Below are 24,659 nucleotides of genomic sequence, written 5' to 3'. Positions count from 1 at the left end.
ATCTGTAGAAGACTCTATAAATATAAGGTAATGTTATTATTTTTTGTTGTTGTTGGGGAAAGTAACTGCTAGAACAGAGAACCGAAACATCCTGTTTAAAATTTGCAGCCCATGGTTTAACCCTTGCCACTGTAGCACAGTGCATTTTATTGCCTTTTTTCTGGTCTACCTGCTATCCCTACCTTTTGTAAAAATAGAGACATGCTATTAAATCATCATAGAAGTGGGTCTATGATAGAAACTTTCTTTCCTTTTTAATTTACTTCTACACTGCAATTTTACTTTTCTGTGCAAGAAGCCAGAGTCTCTCCTATTTGATTTACTCAGTTTACTAAGAAGTATTATGAAGTTACACGAACGATACATTTACACAGTAATAAATGGAATGTGGCTGATACCTTTAGTAATCTGTTAGTAATGATACTCGAGAGGAACTCAGGAGATTGGAAGAAATCAGTTTAATACTGAAAATGTGTGAACACATTTCTGAGTGGTGATTTAGAGAATTTTAGAACTGTCCATATGTGACCTGATAATACTAATGTGCAGAAGGCATCTTTAAGCAGTAAGACATTCTCTCTGAAACGTGCTTCCCTTATAAACAGTGAAAAAGCCGTATTGGCCCCGCCCACAAGAACACGCCCAACAACTCTCCCAAGGGTGTATGACAGAATATCCCTCCACTCAGCGGCAGTTCAAACGTAATTACAAGATTGTTTCTCAATTCTTTTCTGTTTCATATTTATATATTTAGGACTATGTGCACACTTAATTTTTGTGCTTATCTATTTTCACTCCAAAGATAAAACAGCAGCGTCAGGTATATGCGTCTATATCAAACCTTTCCTGTTATTGTTAGAATAGGCCTCATTTAACCAAAAAAGACTACCTGTATTATTGATGAAGGTATTTGCTATCCCAGAGTATCAAGAAATTGGAAAGAGAATATGCAATGAGGAGTTGCATTAGCGTTCTATTTCCCCACCAACCTTCTAACTGCGAGAAAAATGTTCTCAGCATCCTCACCTGCAGTGCACCACCATCGGGCCTGCATCAGGAGGGTTGCAGGCTTTGACTCTCCGTAGGAAAGCCAGGAAAGGGGTCGGGTGCTCTGGAACACCGTGATCAGGCCAGGCGGTGAACTGGAATTGTCTCACTTCTCTCTTCTCACTTGAACCATTCTGTGAAGTAGGAGCACCGACTGAAATTCTGTTTTCCTAGCCTCATGTTGTAATGAGGACTTCCATGTAATAATAACATGGAAGTGCTAATGGGACAATGTGCTATCTTAATTCCTCTCCATCCTCCACCCGATATCCTTTGGGAAGATACACTCTTCCGAAATACAAAGCCCAAGCTATTTGGAAATGACAAATATTTGCTCAGGAAGATAAAAATTCCGAGGTGAGAAACATTACATTTTTCAGGTGTGACTATCGGGAGTACTCCTGCTATATTTTACTGGAAAAACTAGTTCTCCTTCATCTATTCTTCATTTGCTGGAACTTCTGCTCAGAGACAGAGTTCCATATTTACTAATAAATCGACAAAGAGAAAATGGCTGAGCAATAATGGAAGAATTATTTCATTCATCACTGCTGCCAGTGGAATCGAGATTTAAGTAAAGCCCTAAGATATCTGATCTCTCTGAAGAAGCTTTCTTTAATAATGGAAAGGGGGGAAAGGAAGTAAAAACATAAAAGGCAAACCTTGTAAAGTGCAAAGGTTCGAACACAATACGTGGCCAGCTCCACGGTATCAAGCAGTGTCACTTGGACCAGCCCATGAGTTTCTGTGCCTCTGCTGGGCCAATACTGGTCACATTTCACCTAGAAGAAACAAGGGGCACATTCAGGGCAGACGCTCATCAATTTCTCTATTAGCTTGACTTTGAGATGCTGTTGAAGGAAAACAGCTTTTCTGCATTTCATTTCATGTTGATCCTTTTCTGGCATGCATTCTTGTTATCCCAATATATGTAAATTACAGCTCTGATGCCAACATAAACCACATTTTTCAAGCTGGTAGGAATACTAAGCAGTAACAGATTCAATTTTACCAGAGAAAAAATAAATTGCAGATTGTTGCTGAGTAAGATAAGTAGAGAGGTATTTGAAACTTCAGAGTACTTGAAAAGAAAACACAAATTTGTTCTGGGATAGACATTAAGAATTGCATCAAGAAGATTACACGTAGGCATTGAAAGTGCATGGTAAAATAGTTAGCATTCATCCATCAAGGTTTAAAAGGCACAAGCTATTTCATCTTGAGCTATCACAATTTCCACATATGCTTGTTTAAAGAAAAGTAGAAATAATTTGTAAATCTATCAAAGTATAATAAACAACATAGCATTTTTTAACATGCGAGATAAATGATACTGGTATTCAAAACAAATTAAATCAGTAATGTCTAGGAAAAAAGAGCTGTCTGTTCTTTAAAAAAGTCTCAGAGGGTCATGCACTAGCAGTGCAAAGTTTAAATAATTTAAAATTTGTTCATTTGAGATGAATAATCTACAATTTCTATGTGGAGTTGAACAAAAGCACATAAAAAGTATTCAACCCAATTAGCTTAACATGAAGCAAAGAATAATTCAAGGTCTGCAATATAAGCTTCAAATTTACTGCGTGTGTCCTTTGAGCATCAAAAAGCATAATAAAAAATGACACACAGAATACTGTATTTTCTAGTAGGGCCATAGATCAGAATATATTTACCCTTTCTATCTCAGATTAAAAGAAAAATGGGAGTAATTCTTAATTGAAACCAACTGAAATGCATTTCTCTAGGTAAAGAAATACTGTAATATCTAGTATTAGGAAGCACATGTTTTACTTAAAAATAAAGATATGAAAGTTACAATCACTGGAATTAAACAAAACAATGAGGCATTATTATCATAAATACTAGAATTTTTTGGTCCAGTGAATAGTATTACTAGATAATTATTTGCTTTTGTGTTGAATATAAATATTCATAGCATGCTGTGAATGATACTGTAATTTTCTGATTCCTAGATATAGCATCTGCTCCTCGAAGGACTTAGTCTCTTTCCACCCAGGCATTGGACCTTCTAAAATTTCTCAAATAGGGAAAAAGGAGAAAAAAACACTTAAATGTACAGTTATACAGTTAACAGAGGTTGAATTCACAAGGATTGACTCTTGTGCCTTTATTTCAATAGTGAGACCACACAAACATCACCTATTTCATAAAAAACAAATAAAAATAGTTGATGGTAAAGTGGAAAACATGTCTTTGTTAGCATTTATTAAAATATTTCCATGTTTCCTGGATGCACAAAAAGTCTTCCCTGTGTTATAACTCTATCATACATTCTAACTCAAAGAGAAACAACACAAGGAAACGATAACCCTTTAAAAACACTACTGTACTATGGTCACAGATTTAGCACCTCTGTGTTGTCTGACCGTCCATCAAAACCCAAGACACATGTGGACAGACTTTGCCAAGGCCTCTACCTGAATAGAGTCAACACTACTTAAATAGCCACAGTTCAGATAGAAAAAAAATCACGGAAGTTAAGCCAAAGGTTCTGTTTTCAACCATGAAATAGATGTCAAGTTGATGTCTCAGTGGAAAGGACAAAAGTGACTTTGGAGGCCTCTTATTTCAACTTTTGAGATGATGCCAGCAGTGCGTTAAGTTAAAGAATCAAAAGAGAAACTCAAATTCATCTCTTAATGGTTTCAGCCGGAGGGCAACCCTTTCAAATCAAAGCCAACAGATCGAATCCCAGGAGGACAGATATCACTGTGGTGGGCACAAAAAGAGCACGTTAGTGCAACGAAATGGTCCATGAGGCCAGTTTAATGCCTTGAACCAAATTCAATGCAATCACATTCCAAAGGCAGGGACTGGTAGTCCCCAGACCTTTGGTGAGGTGAGATAAAGGACATAACGGAAAGAACCATGCACCAGCCTTTCAGTGACTCTGGAAAAATGACTATTATTCAGGGACTTTCTTTCCATCCACAAATCCACTCCACACTGAAGATGTAGGAGAAACTAAAATTTTACTAATTATTCTCATACTTCTAGTAATAAGTTTTAAACAGCAACTATTATTGGCTTAGACTCTGACTCCTTTAGGGGAAAAAACATGCCACAAAACATTACTATAAGAAATAAATGATGTGAACATTTTTAGCTGAAAGGAAAATAAATGCTTTTGTACTCAATTTAAATAATGCACTTTAGTCTTACTTTTTTACCCAAAAAAGACAATCTAAAATGAAGCTCAACTGCAAAAAGTGGGAGCAATTTTTTAAAGCAAATATATTTAAACATTGCCATTTTCTCTCAGGAAATATTTCACAAAGAGAATTTATGAAAAAATAAATATTCTAACTTGTGTGCACATGCATACACACGGCCTCCACAGAAGGATTAGAAGGTTTCGCTGAGCGTTATCAGGACAGCTATGGCTCTGCACCCTGCCTTCATTAGTAGATACCTCGGCACTTATTTTTCCGACCTCACTCTCTGAGTGGCCTGCACAGGTTTCAAGTGATTTCTGAGGGCCAAATTTAAGGGCTTAGATTTACTGACAAACTTTTTTTTAAGTCTTTCATTTTCAGCCATTCATTAAACAAACAATATCTGATTTCAACATTAGAGAGCAAGTTGAAGGTGCAGGGAGAAGAGACACAAGGGAACAATAGAAATGATTTTTCCCCCTAATTAGCTTATGCAAATGAACTCCCTCCATTTTTCTCTTTTGAAACGTTTTCTTTGACAACAGCCCCTCTCCCCATTATCTTTCCCCTGGGAGGAAATCTCAAAAGGCATTTCCAGACAGTGTTACTAAGTACTTGTTAGGCTACGCACACAGAGCTGAGTGTGAGTTGAGGAGTGTAGGGGCTCCTCTTTGAGTATATAAGAATAAGAAGGCAACAGCTCTGGAATATGAAAACTGATTTTGATTTTTTCTGTTTGATTCTGATGTGATGATAACTGGCCTTCGGGACTGATTCATGGAAAGTTGGGCAGCATCACCGGATGACCAGTAAGCTGCTTTTCTATTTCTAGGAGCCAAACCCATTGGCCTCATCTGTAAAATGGGAACGGCATCTCCAGCCCGCTGGCATTACCGTAAGACTCCAAAATCATGAAACTGAATCATGAATCAAAATGGCCAGTCCAAGCAGGCATTCAACAGGTCATAGCTGTTATTAATTATCAGTTAGGTTATATTGTTGGTTTTGTGTGGTTGTTGTTATAAACTACCTAAGTCACTGTAAATATAAGAAGAGGTATGTGATTAATCTCAGCAGATATGTGTTTAGGACATTCTAGGTGGAAGGCAAGGTGTCAGCAGGTGTGGGGGACATGAAAGTGAAATGAGATGCAGGGTCTGCCTCTATTCCATCAGCCTTAATGATCACAGAGATGTGTTTACATCTCCTGGTTTTTCAAACAGGTAGTTGTGAGATTCCAAACAACTCCCTTAATTAACCTGGGCCCAGTGTGATAAGAGGAAAGAATGTGCTAGATTCTAAGGTGGGAGAGGAGAGGAGCAGAACCTGCTACGCAGGCTGTGGTTTTAAAGCAACACTTGAGAATGTTCCTTGAGGCTTGAATTACTTGAGATGGTTCAGATTTCTGGCTGGATTTTGGGAAGAATTCTTTTTATTATCATAGAGTGATCACCCTTATATGGTAAGCTTTCATTTCTTCATAATTATGGAAAGAACACATTGACCATGGCTAAGTGTACATTTTGAAATCCATTCATTTCACCTCTTCCATGACAAACCATGAGAAGCAAGGTGATAAAGTGATAAGGCATACTTAAATGCATTCAAAAGAAAATCTACTACTTGGAAATATCTGGTAGGATTTGATCCAGTCAGTCTGCTGACTATGCTTCAGTGAAGTGCATTCCTTCTGGTTCCATTTTTGTTCCCATGTGGCTTATCTTGGAAGTGCCTAGCACGTTCACAGGCACTCAAAAACTGGAAGCCAACATTATAAGCAACTATACTGTGGTCTAGGTTGGCTTATTTTTAAGTGGCCTAAAAGTTTGTGAAAATAAAGCCTCCTCATTTCAATGTAATAAAGACCTATTGAATGTGGCAGTGTGGCAAAGCATCCAAATTCCAGACGAGACCTCCAAAGGGTCCCAGCATCACTGACACCAAATGCATGTACCACATGGTAGGTTGAACAGCCTGCCTAGGACCAGATTACTTTTCCAAAGAAGGACATAGAAGAGACAATTAATGATACATGGGAAACCATAACTGCTGCTGAAAGTGACTGGAAATCAGTATTGATTAAGTTCAGGCAGAGGGTTGTCCTGTGACAGGAGTATGCTGACATTAGATCACACAAGTCAAAGTTGTTTTTGGGAGTGAGGAAATGTTAACACACACTTATCAACTCCTATTAATAAGGGCAAATGCAATAAAGGAAAGTTTTAGATAAATGTTAGAATATATGTTAGTAGACAGAAAAAATTACATGCTGAACTGTGTATTTCTATAGGTTAACATATTTCTTTTGGAAGTTTTTAAGACCAGTTTTAATAATTTATGTTTCACAATAAGGACAGCAATTATCTCAATGATTTTGTTCTAGCAGTAGCACCATTTTCTGCACTCAACTGATATTTAACCATATCTATTGCCAAATGGCAAAACTTTCTATTTTATGTATTTCCCTTTTTCGTTTGCTCTATGCTGACCAAAATATAGTGGAGGATCAAGGGCAATGGAATGCCTGACGTGAGAATGATATTAAAGAATTGGACTATCAGTTAAGTAATAGCTTTTTGTAAATAAAACTATAATGTTGAAAAATATTATTCTCTCAATAAAACAAATTATCCATCATAAAACTGCTTATTGGTTCATTGAGCCATTCTAACACTTTCCAATGCATTTACTAATTAAAAAATAAGGATCCTTTTTGTTTTCTTAGTGCCACAGACTGAATGCTTGTGACCCCCAAATCCATATGGTGAAAACTAATCCCCTATGTGATGGTAATAGAAGATGGGGCCTGTGAGAAGTCAGGTCAAAAGAGTGAAGCTCTCATGGCATTGGGTTAGGGCCTCAACACAGAGACCCTGGATGGTTCTCTTGCCCTTTCAGCACACATGGACACAGTAAGTAGACAGTTTGTCTAGGAAGCAGGAAGTTGACTCTCAGCAAACTGAATCTGCCAGTGCCTTGATCTTAAACTGGGAAGTTTAAGATCTGTGGAGCTGTGAGAAAGAGATTTCCGTTGTTTATAAATCACTTAGTCTATGGTATTCTGTCAGAGCAGCCTGAGTAGACTGCGGCAATGTGTCTGCCAAAAGTTAAGACAGAAGATGCACTAGACTTTTCCAATGACTTCCCCCATTAAATTAAGAGTCATTCTATCTCAAGTTTCTGGAAATGTGTTGTAAACAGAGGAAAATTGCATGAATGCCCCTTTCCAGTGGCTGGGTGGCACTTGGATATTAGCTCTCACCATGTGGTTTGGGTCCTTAGGGTCTGTGCCTGGGCCCCCATCCTTGCTGGCAGTGGCTGGGTGCCCCGCACAGCCCCACTGCCACCTCTCCTGCCTGGGTCTGCCTGGTGGCTGCTGTGGCCTGGCAACAGACCTGAGTCACTGCCGCTGACCAATACCATTAGATGGCTGAAAGTTTCAATACAAAGATATTTCTATATTCCAGTCAGTATATAGCACTTCATTATTTTAACAATCAGTACAACTATACTGAGCATACATCTGCCTTGCCTGAGAATAGAGACAAATCCACACTTCTCAAAACTTAAAAATGACCTGATCCAGCCTGGGATAGCCATAAACATGATTTCAGAGAAAGGGGAGGCTTTGCAGAAAGTGGGCAGGAACCAAGTTTTATCTCCTCCTCCCAGTCCAGCTCTTCCCTTAGGCTGTGATGCCTCAGATTCACTTCAGGAAGAATGTTCCAAGCCAGAACCTGTAGGCTTCTATTCTAAACAGAGGAGGTGGGATGGGGAACAAAGGTAGGAAATCCAGGAAGCTAACAAACAATGGGAAAACTGGTGGGATTCTTTCTCTTTCATCTGACACTATGTCTGCTGAAAACAGAAAACCAAGAGTACAGAACTTGCTAGATAAAGCCCCAAACACCCTTTAGGTTGCCAACACGAGCATCAGTGTTTTTATTGCCCGTGTCCTGTTTACATTAAGTATCCAACACTTTCAAAAACAATCCCATATATCACGCAGACTCCAAAGGTAATGTTTGTGCTGCCGTTCCTGACGTTGCTTACAGAAAAGCAGTTTCTGCTGCCCTAGATCGGCAGCGCTTTGGGCTGCAGTTGGAGAAATTAAATGTTCAAGGCCTCTGGCACTTCCAGTTCTATTTGGAAGGGGACACAGACCTGGCATTTGAAAAGCATTTGCTCTCCATTAAACTTACCGAACCTTGACAAACCAGAAGGGCCAAGAATTAGCCTGCCACTGGCCAAGGCTGGGCCTTCCAAAACCGATAACGACAATGAAAACAATAATGCTCTCATTTATAATCTTCAATGTTTAACCCAAAATGACCTCAGGATCTGTAAAGAATCTCAGGAAAACAAGAAAACGTTTGAGCAGATTTTCCTTTTTTTGTTTTTTTTTTCCCTGCTGCTTTTTGCCTGCAGTTGCCCTCTTGGCCACTGAGCCAAATGTGTGTCTCTGTCCTACCCTCACTCTCAGTTGGGGGGCATTTACCAAGGTGACATTCAAAGACCAGGGAGGACATAGGAAGAGCAAATGGTCATGAGGTCAGAAGTGTTCCGCTGGCCAAGTCTCTATACTCTAATTCCCTAAACTATCAACACAGTGTAGTTAATAGCAGACTGGTCCCTTTGGCCTTGAGAGCATCTAAACTCCACTCATTAGTACAAAACAAATTAGTGGAGCGGGACTTTTCTTGTTTGCTGGACTACGATGGCAGAAGTCATGGTGTGCAAAGCATTTGCTCTGCTCTGCCAGTGGGCGCTGTCCACAGGTTCTCACGAGTCTCTGTCTGCAAACAGAAAACAGGGCTTAGCGAGTTTGGAAATCAAGAATAGAATTCCTCACTTCTATCTCTAGGCTTTTACTGCACATCAGTGTGACTCACAACAGAGGACAATTCAATCACGAATCACATCTCATTTGTTGACTGTCAGAATTTCAGTCCCCATCCTTGAGACTTACAGCACTAAGGACCATGGCCATCACAGCTCTTTGAGTGAATCAACTCCTGCCATGAAGCTGGCAACCCCACAGAATCAACAGCGAGTGTCAACTGTAGGCAGTAATTGAAGGCAGGCCAGTGAGAAGGTGAGAACTGGCAAGAGCCAACTGTCCCTTCACCTTTGTTAAGCCATTTCAGCTTCTCACACTAAACAAGGATGCTCAAGAATTTGCTGAGCATGAGGTTCACCTATTCCCTCCGTCTTATGCACTTCAAGATGGGAAACAAGATCGATGAGAAATAGTCAAAAGCAGATAAGTAAAGGAAAAAAGTGGGCAATCAACAAAATAATAGAGCTTCCCAGGCCAGGAATCTCTTTGGCAAATACTACCTGCGAGACTCCTATTCTTCACATGAGGCTGCCGACCGTGTGTCCCTGTTGCCCACAAATAACACCCTTGGAGTGGAAATCCCAGCTGCATATGTTTTCCTCGCCTACCAGTGTTTCATTTTTTCCAAACTTTTTCCTCTCTACATGTGGTTGCCCAAACCAACTCATGTGCTTATTGGCATGTTATGAAGCATGGAAACAATTAGAAACCACATTCTAGGGCACAGGAATGATTTTCTACAGAATCAATGAACTACACAGAACTTGAGAGGATTTGGCAAAAAAGATGGAAACTGTGGAATAAAACCCACGAACAGTATCTCGTGTCACAGTGCATTTTACAAGGCTTTAAGTTGATCTGTGTGTTTCAGACAGCGATCATATTTTACCTTCAAAATCTCCAGATTTTGGCCTTATATTTTGTTTTGTTTCATTATGTATCTGCATGAAATTCAGAAAACATTCAACGTACACATTTTCTCTTTGGGGCTGAAAACTGAGTGTACACACCATACAAATAATCTCAGTTAGGGTTAAGACCCTTTCACGGCCACATCTGAGAGGGAGTAATTGTACTGGAAAATCAAAGAACCTAAGTTGTCAAATGGCCAGCTGAAGTCCTAAGTCATACCTCACATGTGTAAGACCTTCTCTAGCCATTCAAACCTAAGAATGGTCAGTTCTAAGGCCAACTGAATTTCTATCACCTGCTAAGGAACCTAACAGCCCTTTGGGTGAGTAAGCTCTTCCCACTCAGCAAAGGTTACAAGCACTGCTGCTTTATCCACAGCAGGCCAGAGAGACCAGGTAAGAGTGAGCGTGGCACAGGCAAAACAGAAAGCTCGATGAACCAGGAGATAGGTTTTAAGTAGAGATAATTCCCTAGCATCACCAAATAAATAAGAATGGGGAGGGAGAATGCAAAACAGAACCAAAGAGAAACATCATACCAAGAATACACAAACTTTACTGACAATTATTACCATATGTAACTCCTGTCTATATCACCCACTATTTTCATACTGTATTCCTTCGAGATATGGCTGCAGTGGAAGTAGCAGCCAGAAGAGCCAAGGTCTGTTTGCAGACTGATAAATGAGTTTCTGCGTCAGGCTCTCCGTTCTGGAGATTCTGTCCTGGGGAAAGGCAAGTGCAGCCTCCCTCCCCCACTGTACTCAGCCCCACTCTCCTCTAGACCATAATGCACAGATTGCTACACTGGGACAGTGGGCAGGGTCTGCCATGTGAGGGACTCATGGATTTGGTCAGGATTCACTGTCAGTCAAAGAGAAGCAAACTCATTTCATTTGGAAACAAAAAATTGAATTATCTGAAAAACAGCTTTAAGGGAAGTAAAGTTATAATGGTAAAGCCTCCAACTCCTTTTGTTCAAGCCAAACAAAAATAGTTGAGATGCGCTGAACCACCTTGTTACATTCCTTATCTCAGTCAGTATCCATAAGAACCCCGCCATGTAAGCCAAAAAGGAGAAAAGAGATTTTGAGCGATCCAGTAATTTGCTCATTACACAGCGAGTAAGCATTAGAATCGGAATCTAAACCTAGACATGTGATGGTGAGACACTCAACTTGGAACTACAACATGTAGCTTCCCTTCTCTCTGACGGTGACGTCCCCAGAGTCTTGTGTGATATCTTGCTGTGTTTTCTTCCCTTTCCTTTTCTTCTCTTCCCCAGGCCAATTCTTCAGTAATCAGGCACTCAATACTTATAACACTCATATGTATTTGCATGTATACATGCACACTTTTCCCCCATATAGCAAGAGGATGAATATTATTTCAAGAACCTGAGCCTTAATCAAAATAATGAACTTTTAGGGTTCAGATCTTAGAGAAGTGATGCATTTGAACTTGGTGGACCACCTTCATTTATGAGGGAGACTACAGGCAATTCCCAACCAAAGCCAAAGCCAGTTCAAATATCTGCTTTGAAGTTGGCTGCTGGGAATTGGGAATTTATTGAGTCTCCAGGTCAGCCCACATAACCCACAAAGTCCCTAAAGTATGGAGCTATATATTTCAGTAACAAGTAACCACTATTTATAACACCGTTTTTATAGCAAAACTCAATCCAAGGTCTTGTTTGAGAATCCAGGAATGCCTTGCCCTTCCCCTGCTGAGACTCGGGGTGATGGAGCCACTGCTTGGGGGAAAAAACGTGAGGTGGGTGGATGTGAAGGAGAAGATGGAAGAATAGGTGGGATCGTTTGAGGCACCAGTACTCCGTGAGATCCCTCTGCTGCCTTCGGTCATTTATTCTCAAGTATTCCAGACTGGAGAACAAAGGGCTTTGGGGCCTTGAGGGTCAGGGCTCATTTGCGTGGTCAGATTGATAATGGTTGAGACTCCTCAGTGTTGGTTTATGCAGGTCACCACAAGTTCGAGTCCTGGCTGAATCACCGCAGAATAGAAATCACCAGACAGCATTTTAATTGGCCTCCTTTAGGCCATTTAACAAAGAGAAACCTAACTTGTAAGAGCAAAGAGTAATTAATGAAGGGAGGGAACAGAGGTTCCTTTAGTAACTTCCAAATAAGTTCCTCTGTCTGAGGCAGGGGAAAGAAAGGTAGCCTGCAACACAAAGATAAACTGCAGGTACTGAAGTCACGGTGCTTTCCGCCAAGAACTGCTGCTCATTACCATCAGATGCTGCAGTGGCAGTGGGGCCATTAGAACTAACTTTATTATTAGAAGCAATTAGGGAGAAAGGGGGCAGAATTTCATTTGGTTATTTCAAAACAAGTTTCTGTGCATGGTTTAATGAAGGCCTGCAGTGTCAAGATAAAATGTGTGTTTTACTGAAAACAGCTTCTGCAAATGACTGCTTGTTACCAGCCAGCATCTCCAGGCAGAGTGATCCGGGTGGCTTGGATTTACATTCATGCCAAAATGTAACAGTCCAGCTGCCTCAGCTTCATGCAAGTATGGACTGATGGCTAAGCACATGTGTGCTGGGTTCAGCCTATATGTCTTCAATTCCCAATGCTGCCCTGGGTAGCTGAATCACCTTGGGGGACTTTCTGGAACGTTCCAGCCTTAGTTTACTTGTATGTCAGGTACAGATCATAGTAGTATTTATCTTACAGGGTTGTTGTAAAATATCAACACACCTAATATATGTTAGACATTGTTATAATTATTAACAGGTACATTCAAGAATCATTTGGGTTAGAAGGTTGTTTTTAAAGAATTGGCTTGTTACATAGGGATTACCCTAAGTACAAATCAATAATAGATCCATCTATCTCCTTTGGAGTTTGTATGTAAAGATATTTGTCCCCCTAGTCATAACAGTTTTTATCTAAATTTCATTTCAGATGATACTTCAATATGTCTATAGAATTCACGGGTTTTAAAAAGATCTGATTGCTTTTTTAGGTTTGCAAAACCAGTTGTGAACTACATCGTTTTAATTCTCAACTCCTTATCTGTAAGGTAACAGCTGGGACTTTTCGTATTTTCCGAAGCGTGAGCTTTTCCCTTATAAATCCTCTTGGCAGCTTTCAACTCTTCCTCAGATACACACCTGGACTACGAGCACCTGCCATAAATGGAGCTTAGAAGATCATTTAAAAAACCTCAACTGTCACACAACAGATGGGGGCTTGGGCTCTGGCTTCCTTCTCTATGTCCTTTCTGAGCTACTGTGCCCACCGTGAAAGACAACTCACCGGCGGTTTCAAATTCTGCCTGGAATGCCCCAGTCTTCTGTAAGGGTGCATGTCATCTTCGGAGACTCCTTCATTAAAGTCTCAAGGTTAAAGATTGTTTTTCATCAACTGGCTATAATATCTGCATATTTTCCTGGGAATATGGCTTACCTGTTATGTTTTAGTTTTGCAAATCAGCAGCATTTAACTTATGTGCCATGCACCATAACATTAGACCCATATGATGAATAAAACTCCTTTCTTAGACTCTAATAGGCAATGAGTCTATTATTAAAATCTATTCATTCTGGAGAAGGCTAAACTAGCAAAATACCCTCCACGCATTTATGTGTTTTCTCAACCGTGTATTAACCCACATAATTTTTCTGGCTGCACTGACTTAATTTGTGCTAATTTGAATAATTTAAAAAGATCCAGTGTCACAGAATTTGAGATCTCACTGTAGGCAGTGAGGAAGAAAAAGTGGAAAATATTGGGAAGTAGATATTGGTGAGCTTCTCCCCAAAAGTCTGTGTGTTGTTACTCAGTATTTTTTAAAATGTTGGTTCTTCTTTGAGTACTGTTTTCTTTTGTTTGTTTTGGTAACCACACATTGTAACATGAGAGAAGTTCACTTCTGAAAGACTCAGAAGCGACGAAAGGTGGTGTAATCAGAGCTGTTGATGCCCGTTCACAATGGACGTCTGTTAGAAGGTCAAACCTGAAGGCTAGGTTCTGAACAGAAGAAAAGATGCAACGTAGGGACTGTCTTACCCTGGACCGTTCTTCTAGTTTTGTCATCATGACAACGGTGGCACTCCGCTGCTCCCAAATCATTCTCCAGAAGTCCCCGAATGTTTCTGGGAGAGATCCCTGTGTTGCGATGTAGGCATTTTGTTTCCTATAACCATCGATGTAGTTGGCATTCACATAGTCGCTTCCTGGGATGCCTGTAAAACAGGAATATTATTCTACTAGGTGAACATATCAGAGGAAGAAATGGCCTGGGACACAGCCTAAGGCATTGTTATAGTACTGTTCCCCACTACGCTAGAGGAGTTCCAGTAATATTGCAGGATTCGGGTTTTAAGCAAGATTCAAAACAGGTCACGCAGTGTTAAAGAAATGCAAAGTCTGAGGTCATTTACAAAAGGACAAGGTGGACTACCAAAAAAAAACCAAACAAACCCACAACTAATTGTCCACAGAATGCCTTTTCTCACATTGTCTTTCTCCACTGCATCAGCAAAATATAGTTTGCAAAGGGAAATAAACAATTACCTGGTCATATTCCTCAGTCATTCTCCTCATTCCCAGACAAAAACTGAGATACTGCCTGAGTGTGAAAAACGTGACATGGCATGCCCTGACAGTGAAACAGTCTACGCAGTTTGTGACAACAGGTAACTCACTTAACCCTCACAGCAACTCTATGAAATAAGTCCTGTGATGATCTTCCTCTCACAAAAGAGAAAGCTGAGATGCACAGAGGTTGAGAAACTTGCTCAGGCTGGTGCAGTCTGCTATGCTAATAGCAGAATCACAGGCAGGCTGATCACAGGCAGGCAGTCTGCTATGACTTTGTCTTAGTGCTTCCCATTTGCACCTCATGGGGCTGTGGTGTCACATGGACCTCTCTTTGGATTATGAGAACTGCTTTCTAATTGGTTGCCCCACTTCTACTTTTATCCTTTGTGCTGTTCTCCATCCAGCAGGAAAACATTTTTTAAAAACATTGTTTCAGACACTGTAACATCTCTTCTTCACACCCAACAATGGCTTCCCCTTATACTTCAAATAAAACCCAAACTCTCAACAATGGCTACAAAGCTCTGCACTTCTTCAGAGTCCTCTCGTTCCACTCACCTTCTAAACTTCTAAACTCTAGGTTCGGCTTCAGTTTTGGAAAATGAGGCTCTCCTTCCTCAGTGCCATGCCACATCCTGGGTCACACTGTTTCCTTCCCATTGTAAAATGTTCGCCCCCATCTCAGAAGGCCTGCCCTTCGTACCCAGGGACCTCAGAGCTTCCTTGGCAATTCTGTACATTGGGTATTGCAGACTGTAACTATGTTTGTTAACTTGTTTACTACTTGTTCTGACTTCTAGATCATGTCTCTTTCATTTACCTTTGCTATTCCTAGTAACAAAAGAGTATTAATGCAGGTATTCTGATTGAAAGCCTTTAAGAGAAATATAGGCAAGTTTAAGCTTCTTCCAGGGAGAGTGGCCAAAATGGTTAAGGAAGTGAAAGCTATTCCATGCAAGAGAGGAATATAAGTATGTAATACAACTTGGCAAAGGAAAATGCAGAGCTACCCACGTGTATCTAAAGAGAGGTTCAGGTTTACTCTGTTGAGACCCAAGTTTTTCAGTTCAAAAGGATGCAACTACAGAAATAGAGATTTTATCTCCAATATAACAAAGCATTTGCAAACTGTCAGAATCAAAAAGGGAATAGACTTCCTTGGGAGGTGAGGAGTTGCCAGTCCCCGGAGGAGCATCACCGAGACATGGGGCATAGCATCAGAACGTGTACATGGTCCCTTTGCTGCCCTGGGAAAACACGGGTCCAGGATTTATGGACAAAAATACTTTCCTTATAAATGAAACATATGTTCCCAAGCTAAAATTGTTATATTTCACTGATTGCCACTTTCAATTACTTTGACTGCTTTTCTGATTCCAGTTGTAAAACTGATCCTCTCAAGAAAAGTAATGAAAGTCAGATGGAAACTACTGTGCTTCGAGATGAACACATGGATATGGAATACCACCACCATGAGTGAAAATCCTTTTGAGCAAAAAGGCTTTCGCTCAGTTGGTTGTAACATTATTCATCTATTACAGCTACTCTAAAAACAGCTGGGGTTCTGGCAGCACTTTGTTGATAAAGATCCTGTTCCTCCCTGACATCAGATCATTGTAGTTTGAACGAAGTCCTCAGGTTCCAGCCACTGGGAAGCAGCACGTCTGCATGTCCACGGGATTCATTTCTGAGCCCACGATAAATCTCCACAACACGGGAAAAGCCTGCTGTCCAAGTTTTGATTTAGCAGTTAGCGACCTTTAAGAGCTGATAAAAAGGCTTTTGGCTATGGGCCCCACTCAGCCACCAACATACACAAAACTTTTTCCAAACTTCAAAATGGAGAAACTGGGGTTAACGCCTCCAACAACACGTCATCGAGGCGCCGGGCTAGTTCCCTGTCATCAAGGATGACAAATGTCTGAAGGGCGTGTCCGAGGACAAGGCCGTGGACATGGGACGCACATCTAGAACAAGGGAATCCAGCCCACCCAACATTCCACCATTAGGTAATGAACTGTTTTCAGACATACCGCTCAAGTTTAAAGAATGCATTATTATTATTGTTTTAGGGGAAATAGGTTGCTACTGAATAATGGTTGTACTTTCCAGGATTAAAAAAATACAAAAATTCTGCCTGAAAACCATGAGACCCTAGGATTAACTGTATCACAGAATGCCTTAAGAATTTAGGACTTGATATTTTAAAGAGAGAAGAATTAAAAAAAAAAATTCAACACTTGGTGGAGCTAATTATTAAGCTGATGTTTACATCCTGAAAATACTACTGAGGCTCCTCTTCTGTTTTGACACTTTTCTCTAAGGAGACTGCACCTGGAATGAAAGCCTCCTCTGGTGAACCCCTTACCCGCTCAGGCAAAAAGCATTTCTGGTAAGTTCTCTGTCAAATGTTATTTGCTACGTGGAGATGTGAGAGAGGGCTATGTTCTGGAGAAACCCTAAGATCTAATGCATCCTATATTCCTAGAATCCAACACAAGGATCTGTGTGGAAAGGTGAATGAGAAAAAGGTTTCAGAAAGGGTGGCAGATTGCCATTCTAAAAATATTAGCCCTAGGTTGGAAGTGGAAGTTGAAAAGCAGTGTGTTTCAAGTCGATGAGACCTTACTTTTCAATGCAACATATTTCGAAAAAACTTTCAAACCAACTCTGGCCATGGGGTGGGTGTGGGAAGGAAAAAGAACGTGCTCATTTTCCACATGTCTGGTGCACGAAATGCTTACTCCATAGCTACTGATTGTGAGGTTTCTGCCGGGAGACCGGATCGACAAAGTTCTTTCACTTTTGGGGGGTGACCTTCTTCAAGTAATGCATATTCGCTTATTTAATTTTCAGTTCCCTGCCTTATCCAGACAATGATTTGCATCTGCTAATGCAACACAATCAAAGCGCACTACTAATCCAAGAGAAGTGTGTGAGGATTAATCAAATTCCTCCGAGGCGATGATGGATGGAAACCTAACTCAAATGCAGTACTGAAAGAATGTGCCATTACTATACATGAACAGATTGCTTTTATTTCTTGGCATCAAGGAGACCTCCTTTCAATACTGTAATAATGGTGCTTGTCTTTTGGGGAGTGATGGTAGGGAGGAATCATTAAACAAAGAGCACTACAAAAATGGCGACCTTGGTTTGTCACAGGCAAAAATCTTGGGACTGTTACTGTTGTAGGAACTGCCTCTTGTAGCCAGTCTTAATGTCATTGTTCAAGAAGACAAAAAAAAAAAGTTAATCTTTCATAGGAATCCATGGCTTTCTGATATTTATAAAAATAAACAATACATTTCCATGTATCATTTTATGCATACTCTCCACTTAGTAGTCCTGTAAATAGTTTCAAGACCAATAATTTTCATCATTCTACTCTTGTCAGTGAGAAGACTGAGGCTAGATTTTGAATTCGTATTATACCAGTGTTCCTCATGCATGTGTTCAAGTGTATTTCATCAGTTAATGGACTCTTCTATTGTGGCACTTACAAATACTACTTATATGCTGTATATGGGGTTTTGTGTTCTGGGCAAACTAAACTTGGTGCTGTGAACCTAGAGCCTCTAAGACTAACAAAGGTTGTGATGAGGTGAGTGATTGGTAGAGCTGGGCTTCTGTGTTCTCTGTGCACAACAAGCCGTATAGCAAAGAGCTGTTCAGACAGAATTAGGTCACTTATAGGCTCTCCTTTCATTTGCTGAGAACTGCTAGTTATAGTTTTTAGTGCAAAAATAAGCCTGGGCATGAACTTTGAGATCCACTGTTGTTTTAAGTGCCTGAAAAACTTTGAAAACATTATCATGAATTCAAAATGCAAGGACAACACCCCTTTTCTATTCCCAGTCATGGGATGAATAGGACAGGGCTTCCTGATATTGTGCCTACACATGTTTGAATATTAACCAGGGAGAGGAGTCCTTGGAAAGATGAAGCTACTATGTTCAAAAGAGTATTGGTGATGAATAATTACTGAAAAATGCTTTAAAATCTTGAAAACATGTTGCAATATTAAAGAACATACTATCTGAGATGTCCTTACTGGGTTAAAATAGTTTTTTTTTTTTAAGAAAATGTTTTATTTATTTATAGAGAGAGGGGAAGGGAAAAAGAAAGAGAGGGAGAGAAACATCTTTTGGTTGCCTTTCACATACCCCCAACCCCTCCCTCACCCCAGCTAGGGACCTGGCTAGCAACCTAGGCGTCCTGACTGAAATCGAACTGGCGACCTTTTGGTTCACAGGCTGGTGCTCAATCCACTGAGCCACACCAGCCAGGGACAATAAGTTATTTTTTTGTATTTATTTGAGGAGGACTAATTGAACTAAGTGGGTCAATTAAAACACACACACACACACACACAACTTGCTTTGCATTGATTTTTCAAGTTAGCAGTTAATGTTTTTGAAAAAATATTTCTTTTGTTGGGGAGTATTTAAAATTATAAGTTTTATAAGGTGACTTTATGCCCTGATGTTAACTGGGAAAACAGGGCAGAAAACAGCACATGAATTATTTTATCGATGTGAAATTAAGTGTTCATATGGAGAATGTACATACTTTTGTATTACTCCACACTGTAGGAAAAATCGCACATGCCTTTTGAAGCCTTGGGACAGCAGTAGCGCTTCCTAAAAATTTAGAGAACTCGACCAGGATATGAGACTGCTGTCTAGGGCTATTGGCAGTTTGCACTTTGCCATTTGGGCAGCTGTTCAACTTGTCCAGACCTTTGATTGCTTATCTGCCAAACAAGGCGTGTTGGACAAATTGATTCCCTCACATCCGTTTGAGCTCTAAAATAAGATATCTCCCTGTGGTATTCTTAACCTTCTTGGGTTTGGAAATCTCTGTGAAGTTATTTTAAGATTGAGAGAGGTTTTGTGTCTCTCATCTTAGGTAGGAATATGCTCTGATTCTCTTTCAAGCTGATTTCTACTGCTTCTACCTCTGATGTGCTGAGGTTTTTATTATTTTTTTTGGTATGACTGGTACTTTAAATTTTGATTAGAACCTGGTGGGGTGAAAAACAAACATTTAAAAACAGGAGGCGGAGGTGGGAGTAGGCTCGTGGGCAGTCTGTTCAGAGAAAGAAGCTGCCCGTGGACTGCAGGGACGAGAATAAAAGGCAGTGTCCGAGGGCAGGCGGAGTCCCATCCGTGGCTCCAGGGGACAAATTGTTATGGTACCATGAGTCCTCATGTGCTGCTTCCTTAGGTTCTGCAACTTGAAGCGAAATGACGTGTAACAGAACCAATTCTATCCCGAGCTAATGGATGGACATGAGAGTTAAGTTCCTACAGTGTCCCATTAGCGCTGTCACGAGACAAGGCTGTTTCGGAACCTGCTCCACAGAGCCGAGAGGAGCCCTCAGCTGCGGGATGGCCTTTACTCTAACCCAGGGCGGCGTTAGAGCTTAGGTGCTTTATTTTCTTTCACTTCTACAAATCCTTAGTAAATTTTGTGTGAAAAAGAAATTGTTTTTGATCAACCAGTTTATTCCTTGTTGTAAGACAGAAGTACTCAACTTCCAATAGAGCACACAAGCTATGTTTTTTTTTTTCCAGAAGCTCCATGATTCTTTTTAATTGGTTCCATTACATTTTTTAAAAAATTATTAAAAACTACCTTTTATTTAGAAAATAATGTGCCCATCTCTACTTCAATACACAAAGCAAAAATAAGTAAATACACAAAATACTACCTAACAACCACCAATTGTTGGTTAAGACCTAGATTGATATTTTTGCCTTCATAATGCAGGAAAAAATGTTTACTTTGCTGACAGCAGCAAACTAGAGGACAGGAAATAGAAAAATGAGATCTAATAAAAATTATCACTTGTAAATTTATTGAATTCCAAAGAACACAGGTTCTCTTCCCTTTCCACTGATACCATGGTGGCCACCTGGGCTGTACCAGAACTAGCAGAATGGGGGGTTTTCTTTGCCACATACCAGGCAAAACAAAGGCATCTCACAAAGCCAGAGAGCATCATCTGCCACGTTACCCCCAGATGTAACCTTGGTTTGGCAAATTACCCTCAATGTGTCCATAGCACAGAGGGCAACGTTTTTAGAAGCCTGCTTTGCTCTGTGGGCACTGTAGCTCATCACCACAGTGACTATTAATGAAGGCATGGACAGCTTCCACTGAGTTTGTGAACCCAGCCTCCACTTGTGTCCTCTCCATGGTTTTCTGCACTGTTGGGGAGGCTGCGTTACGACAGCGGCCCCAGGGAAGGAGGTGGACAATTAAACTGTCCTTGAATGTATTCTGAGATTAGCTACAAGTGTTGGGGACTTATCTGCACCTCTTTTCCAGTTAGGGAGCACTTTGTCATGAGATAGAGCAGAGCATGAGCCAGTGATGTGTACTGGCAGCAACGAGGTAGTCAGAACCCAGCAAGGAGTGTGACGACAGGAGCTCTGTCTGTAGGAAACTCTCAGAGCCTCAGTCTCCTCTTATATATCCTCATCTATGAGCAGCATTATCACAATGTCCTCACCCAACACCTCTGAGAGAATCAAACAAGTCAACACATTTGCAGCTTCTAAAATACCAGTGAATATTAGCTATTCTTAGGATCAATATAATAAACAGAAATGAAATAAGCCTATTCCTTCCTAAATACCCTATGGATGAAAAGTAATTCCAAATCTAAAAGACCCCTTTCTAGTTTCTACATTTAAAAAAATCAATGGGGAGGACAAAAATAATTATTTTATAACTTTCCACTAATGTACAACCCATGCCTTTGTTCTAACACTGGAGTCACACTACAGAATATGTAAGTTCCTCTAGAGCCTCAGAGTAATAAAGTGTAAATTTAGTACTGTAACCTGCATAGGTGTACAATAAAAATTTAAAAAATACCAATCACGGAGCTAAAGACTGTGGATATAAAAAACTCACAGACCTTTCTGATTTACTTTTCAATTAGCTTCCTGAAGACAAGAGTAAAGGAAAAACCAAAAAAACAAACAAACAAAAAAACCCCCACAACCAGTCATCTCTTAAAAAATGCCTTTGTCTTTTCCAGATAAGAAACAGCATAGGTAGAGGCAGAGGTGGGAGCCAGACGAGAGGTCCCCACTCTATGTGCTGCCGGGCTGCATGCAGGAGAGAGATGCAATTTAAACAGCTAATATTAGCCTTTCCACTGGCTGCAAGCACCTTGTGAAATAATTCCAAGTTTCCAAAGGCTATGTCCAATCTTGCTGTCTATTTAAGACAAATTAAGCCAAAAAAATTTGTGCACTGCTCCTTGAAGAGAGAGATGCCTTCATTTATTTTAAAAAATCACTCTGAAATAAAAGGATTAAACTTTGTCATGCTTGCAAACAATTAACTTAAAAAGTGAAAGACTTAAAATGTTAAAGAAACTGTACCAAATGATTGTTATTTTGAATAATATGAGAAAAATGAACTCAACCAATTTGGATGAGGATATTTTTTTAAAGTTTTCTTTATTTTTTCAGATGGGGCATATAGTCTAACCAACTTCAGTTTGTTAAGTAGAATTTCAAGAGGAAAATATAATAAACACCATGCACCCACAAACTATTCACTAGTGTCGAGGCCAACAAGAAAAACAGGTAGGTAGGTAGACAGATAGATGAAAGAGAGAGATCCTAGAGGGAGGTAAAGGGATTCGTATTTAGTATGCTGACCTGGGAAAGGTCAGCATACTAACAGCACATGGCAGCTGTTAGAGGAATTCTTATTGGGGAAAATAACTTAAATTCTTTGATATTAGAGTTTCATATTGGACATTTGTATTCACTACAATATAATTAACTGTTTTTTCTGGGTTGGTTTATTTTGTTTTTACTTATTGAAAAAATATCAGGTTATTAGACATAGCCTGTAACAAAGAAGACTCCTTGCCTGGGCACCTTGTGGAACTGGACAGCACGTCCCTGTGTGCTGACCGCTGTTCTAAGTGAACAGGTGGGGACTCATCACTGAGCACCCTGCAGGAGAGAGGCTGAGGCACAGGGCATGGGCATGGTGGCAAACACAGAAGCAGTGCTACAGGAGAATCTAAGTAGTTTCTTCTCTCTACTTTTAGGAATTAGATTTATCTTCAGGGCAGTGATTCCCTATGAACCACTTTTTCATTTTAAAGGAGCTAAATTGCCCATCTCACAAATAATCAGGTTGTTGTAACATCATCTATATTATTTACAGTTGGATTTTTTTTGGAATTGCTCCTATTATGCAAATCAAGCAGCAGATGATATATTTTGGATTTCCATTTAAAGGAACACATTCTTCCCCCTGTTGAAATTTGTAATGCTATTATGGGTCTGGTTTTCATTTATCAAGCACCAATATTTTCTTTTGCTTCACAGAGTACTCCAAATATATGCAGCTTTCTCATTTGGATAGTATTAATTTTTCCATAGATCACATACAAAAGAAATTCCATCCAACGATAAAAGGACCTATTGGTAGTAGCAATAAAATTTATAATACCAACAATGATAATTTTAATAGTTCCCAATATTTATCAGGCATTTTCTTTGTGCCAAGCATGCCTCTAAATGCTTTACATGAAGCAATTCATTAAATCATAATAGTTCTAAGAGATTGATAGTATTATTAACCCTATGTCACAGAAGAGGGACTGAAGGCAGAGCAACTTCTGCAAACAACCTCTTCAGAAGCAGGAAAAGCCTAGGACACTTTCACAGGAAAGTTCTTGAGGAGATTCTGGGCCCTTGCAAGAATGTTCCCATTAAAGAGATGAAGCAAAAAAAATGCATTTTGAAACTTTAAATAAAAAGCCCCAAACTAGAAAAAAGAATAAAACAAACCTATATTTTACTAATCTTCTTTTATCAAATTGAAAAGCGCTAGTGTTAAAGAATGCATGTGACACGATTTGGTTTATGCTCTGTCATTTCTAACTCTCTTAGACAAAAAAGCATTTCAACCTGGTGTGGTAGCAGAGACACACATCAGCTAGTAACACTGTTTGAAGCAAACCCTCTAGTTTAGAGGGTTTGTTTGTCTATTTTACCTGGAAAGAGCTAATCTCTTAAGGTCTAAGATTTAACACTTATTTTACTATTCGTATTATTAATCTATTGATCTCTGGATTTGGAATCAACTTTCAGGATTTCAAGAATTCCAGAAATAGTCTTACACATCCTAATTTCATGAGGAAGTGGAAGAAAAGCCCCCGTGGCAGAGGTTCCTAACCTGTAGAACAGACCTCCAAAGGGCTTGTATGTCTGTGAACTCTGTGAAGTCAGTGCACAGAGTGTGCAGGTGTCTTCTGTTTTCAAGTAGGGTTTAAACTGTTTATCGGGTTCTCAGAAGGGTCCGGCTCCCCCAAAGGGTCAATGTGAAGTGTATGAAGGGGCTGCGCAAGGTGACATGGCTGCTCAAACTAGGATTCAGTTTTTAGTCATCTGTCTCCTTCTTCAATTGTCTTCCTAATATGACTTAAGAAAGTAATATTAAACAAAAACCCACCTGAAACCCACCTGAAAGCTATTTATATGTCATTCATTCCTTGGAAAAACTCATTCTGACTAAAGACTAAGAACACAATCAAAGACCTCTAGCTCTGAGATTTCTATCATAAGTATTTCCAAGTGTATATTTAAAAATTCCTAGGCAGTCTTCCCAGCTATAAAGGCACAACTCTTGAATTACATGTGGCATGTATTGCATGTATTGGCCCTGCCATCGTCACTTCAAAACCAACTGTGTGTCTGTGTGGCCCATTGGAGCGAACAGCACTCTTGGGCCTGACTGATTCACGTATTAGAATTTTGGCTCTGCTACTTACTAGCTGTTAGTTAGAAAACAGTTACTTGAATTTTTAGTTTAATCGTTTCCTCATCTGTGAAACATAATGATAACCAGCTTTTGAGAGTGTTCTGAACACTACAGGTACTGTGTACGAAAGTGATGACATGGGACCTGCCACACAGCAGGAACCCAGATAATTATAACTATAGCTTCTAGCCTCTGTTGTTGAATTAAAAAGTAGTATTTTACATTTTGCTTTATATTTAGACCTGGCCAACAATTAAAAAAAAACGCCATGTCAATACGGCTTTTAAACGGAAATGTTAATTATAATTCT

The 24,659-nt window shown here is 39.9% G+C and overlaps 1 protein-coding gene and 1 long non-coding RNA gene across 9 annotated transcripts in view; one reads left to right on the top strand and one right to left on the bottom strand.

Moving 5' to 3' along the window:
* Positions 1 to 24,659, bottom strand: part of PTPRD (protein tyrosine phosphatase receptor type D) — a 514,409-nt gene that overhangs the window by 56,511 nt on the left and 433,239 nt on the right. For all 8 annotated transcript variants that reach the window (XM_045840040.1, XM_045840041.1, XM_045840044.1 and 5 more), the window contains 3 exons: positions 14,009 to 14,184; positions 1,710 to 1,829; positions 1,027 to 1,181 (listed from right to left, as the gene is read on the bottom strand). In XM_045840040.1, coding sequence (XP_045695996.1) covers positions 1,027 to 1,181; positions 1,710 to 1,829; positions 14,009 to 14,184 — 451 coding nt within the window. The remainder of the gene's footprint in view (positions 1 to 1,026; positions 1,182 to 1,709; positions 1,830 to 14,008; positions 14,185 to 24,659) is intronic.
* On the top strand, positions 16,481 to 17,694 carry LOC123819658. Its single transcript, XR_006785846.1, has 3 exons — positions 16,481 to 16,551; positions 16,867 to 16,934; positions 17,399 to 17,694. It is a non-coding gene; the product is annotated as an uncharacterized LOC123819658 (long non-coding RNA).

Source organism: Phyllostomus hastatus, unplaced genomic scaffold, assembly GCF_019186645.2.
Source record: "Phyllostomus hastatus isolate PE091 unplaced genomic scaffold, TTU_PhHast_1.1 phas_contig_34, whole genome shotgun sequence".
NCBI lineage: Eukaryota > Metazoa > Chordata > Mammalia > Chiroptera > Phyllostomidae > Phyllostomus > Phyllostomus hastatus.
Note: the sequence above shows the minus strand (reverse complement) of the source record. Positions and strands in the feature narration are given on the sequence as shown.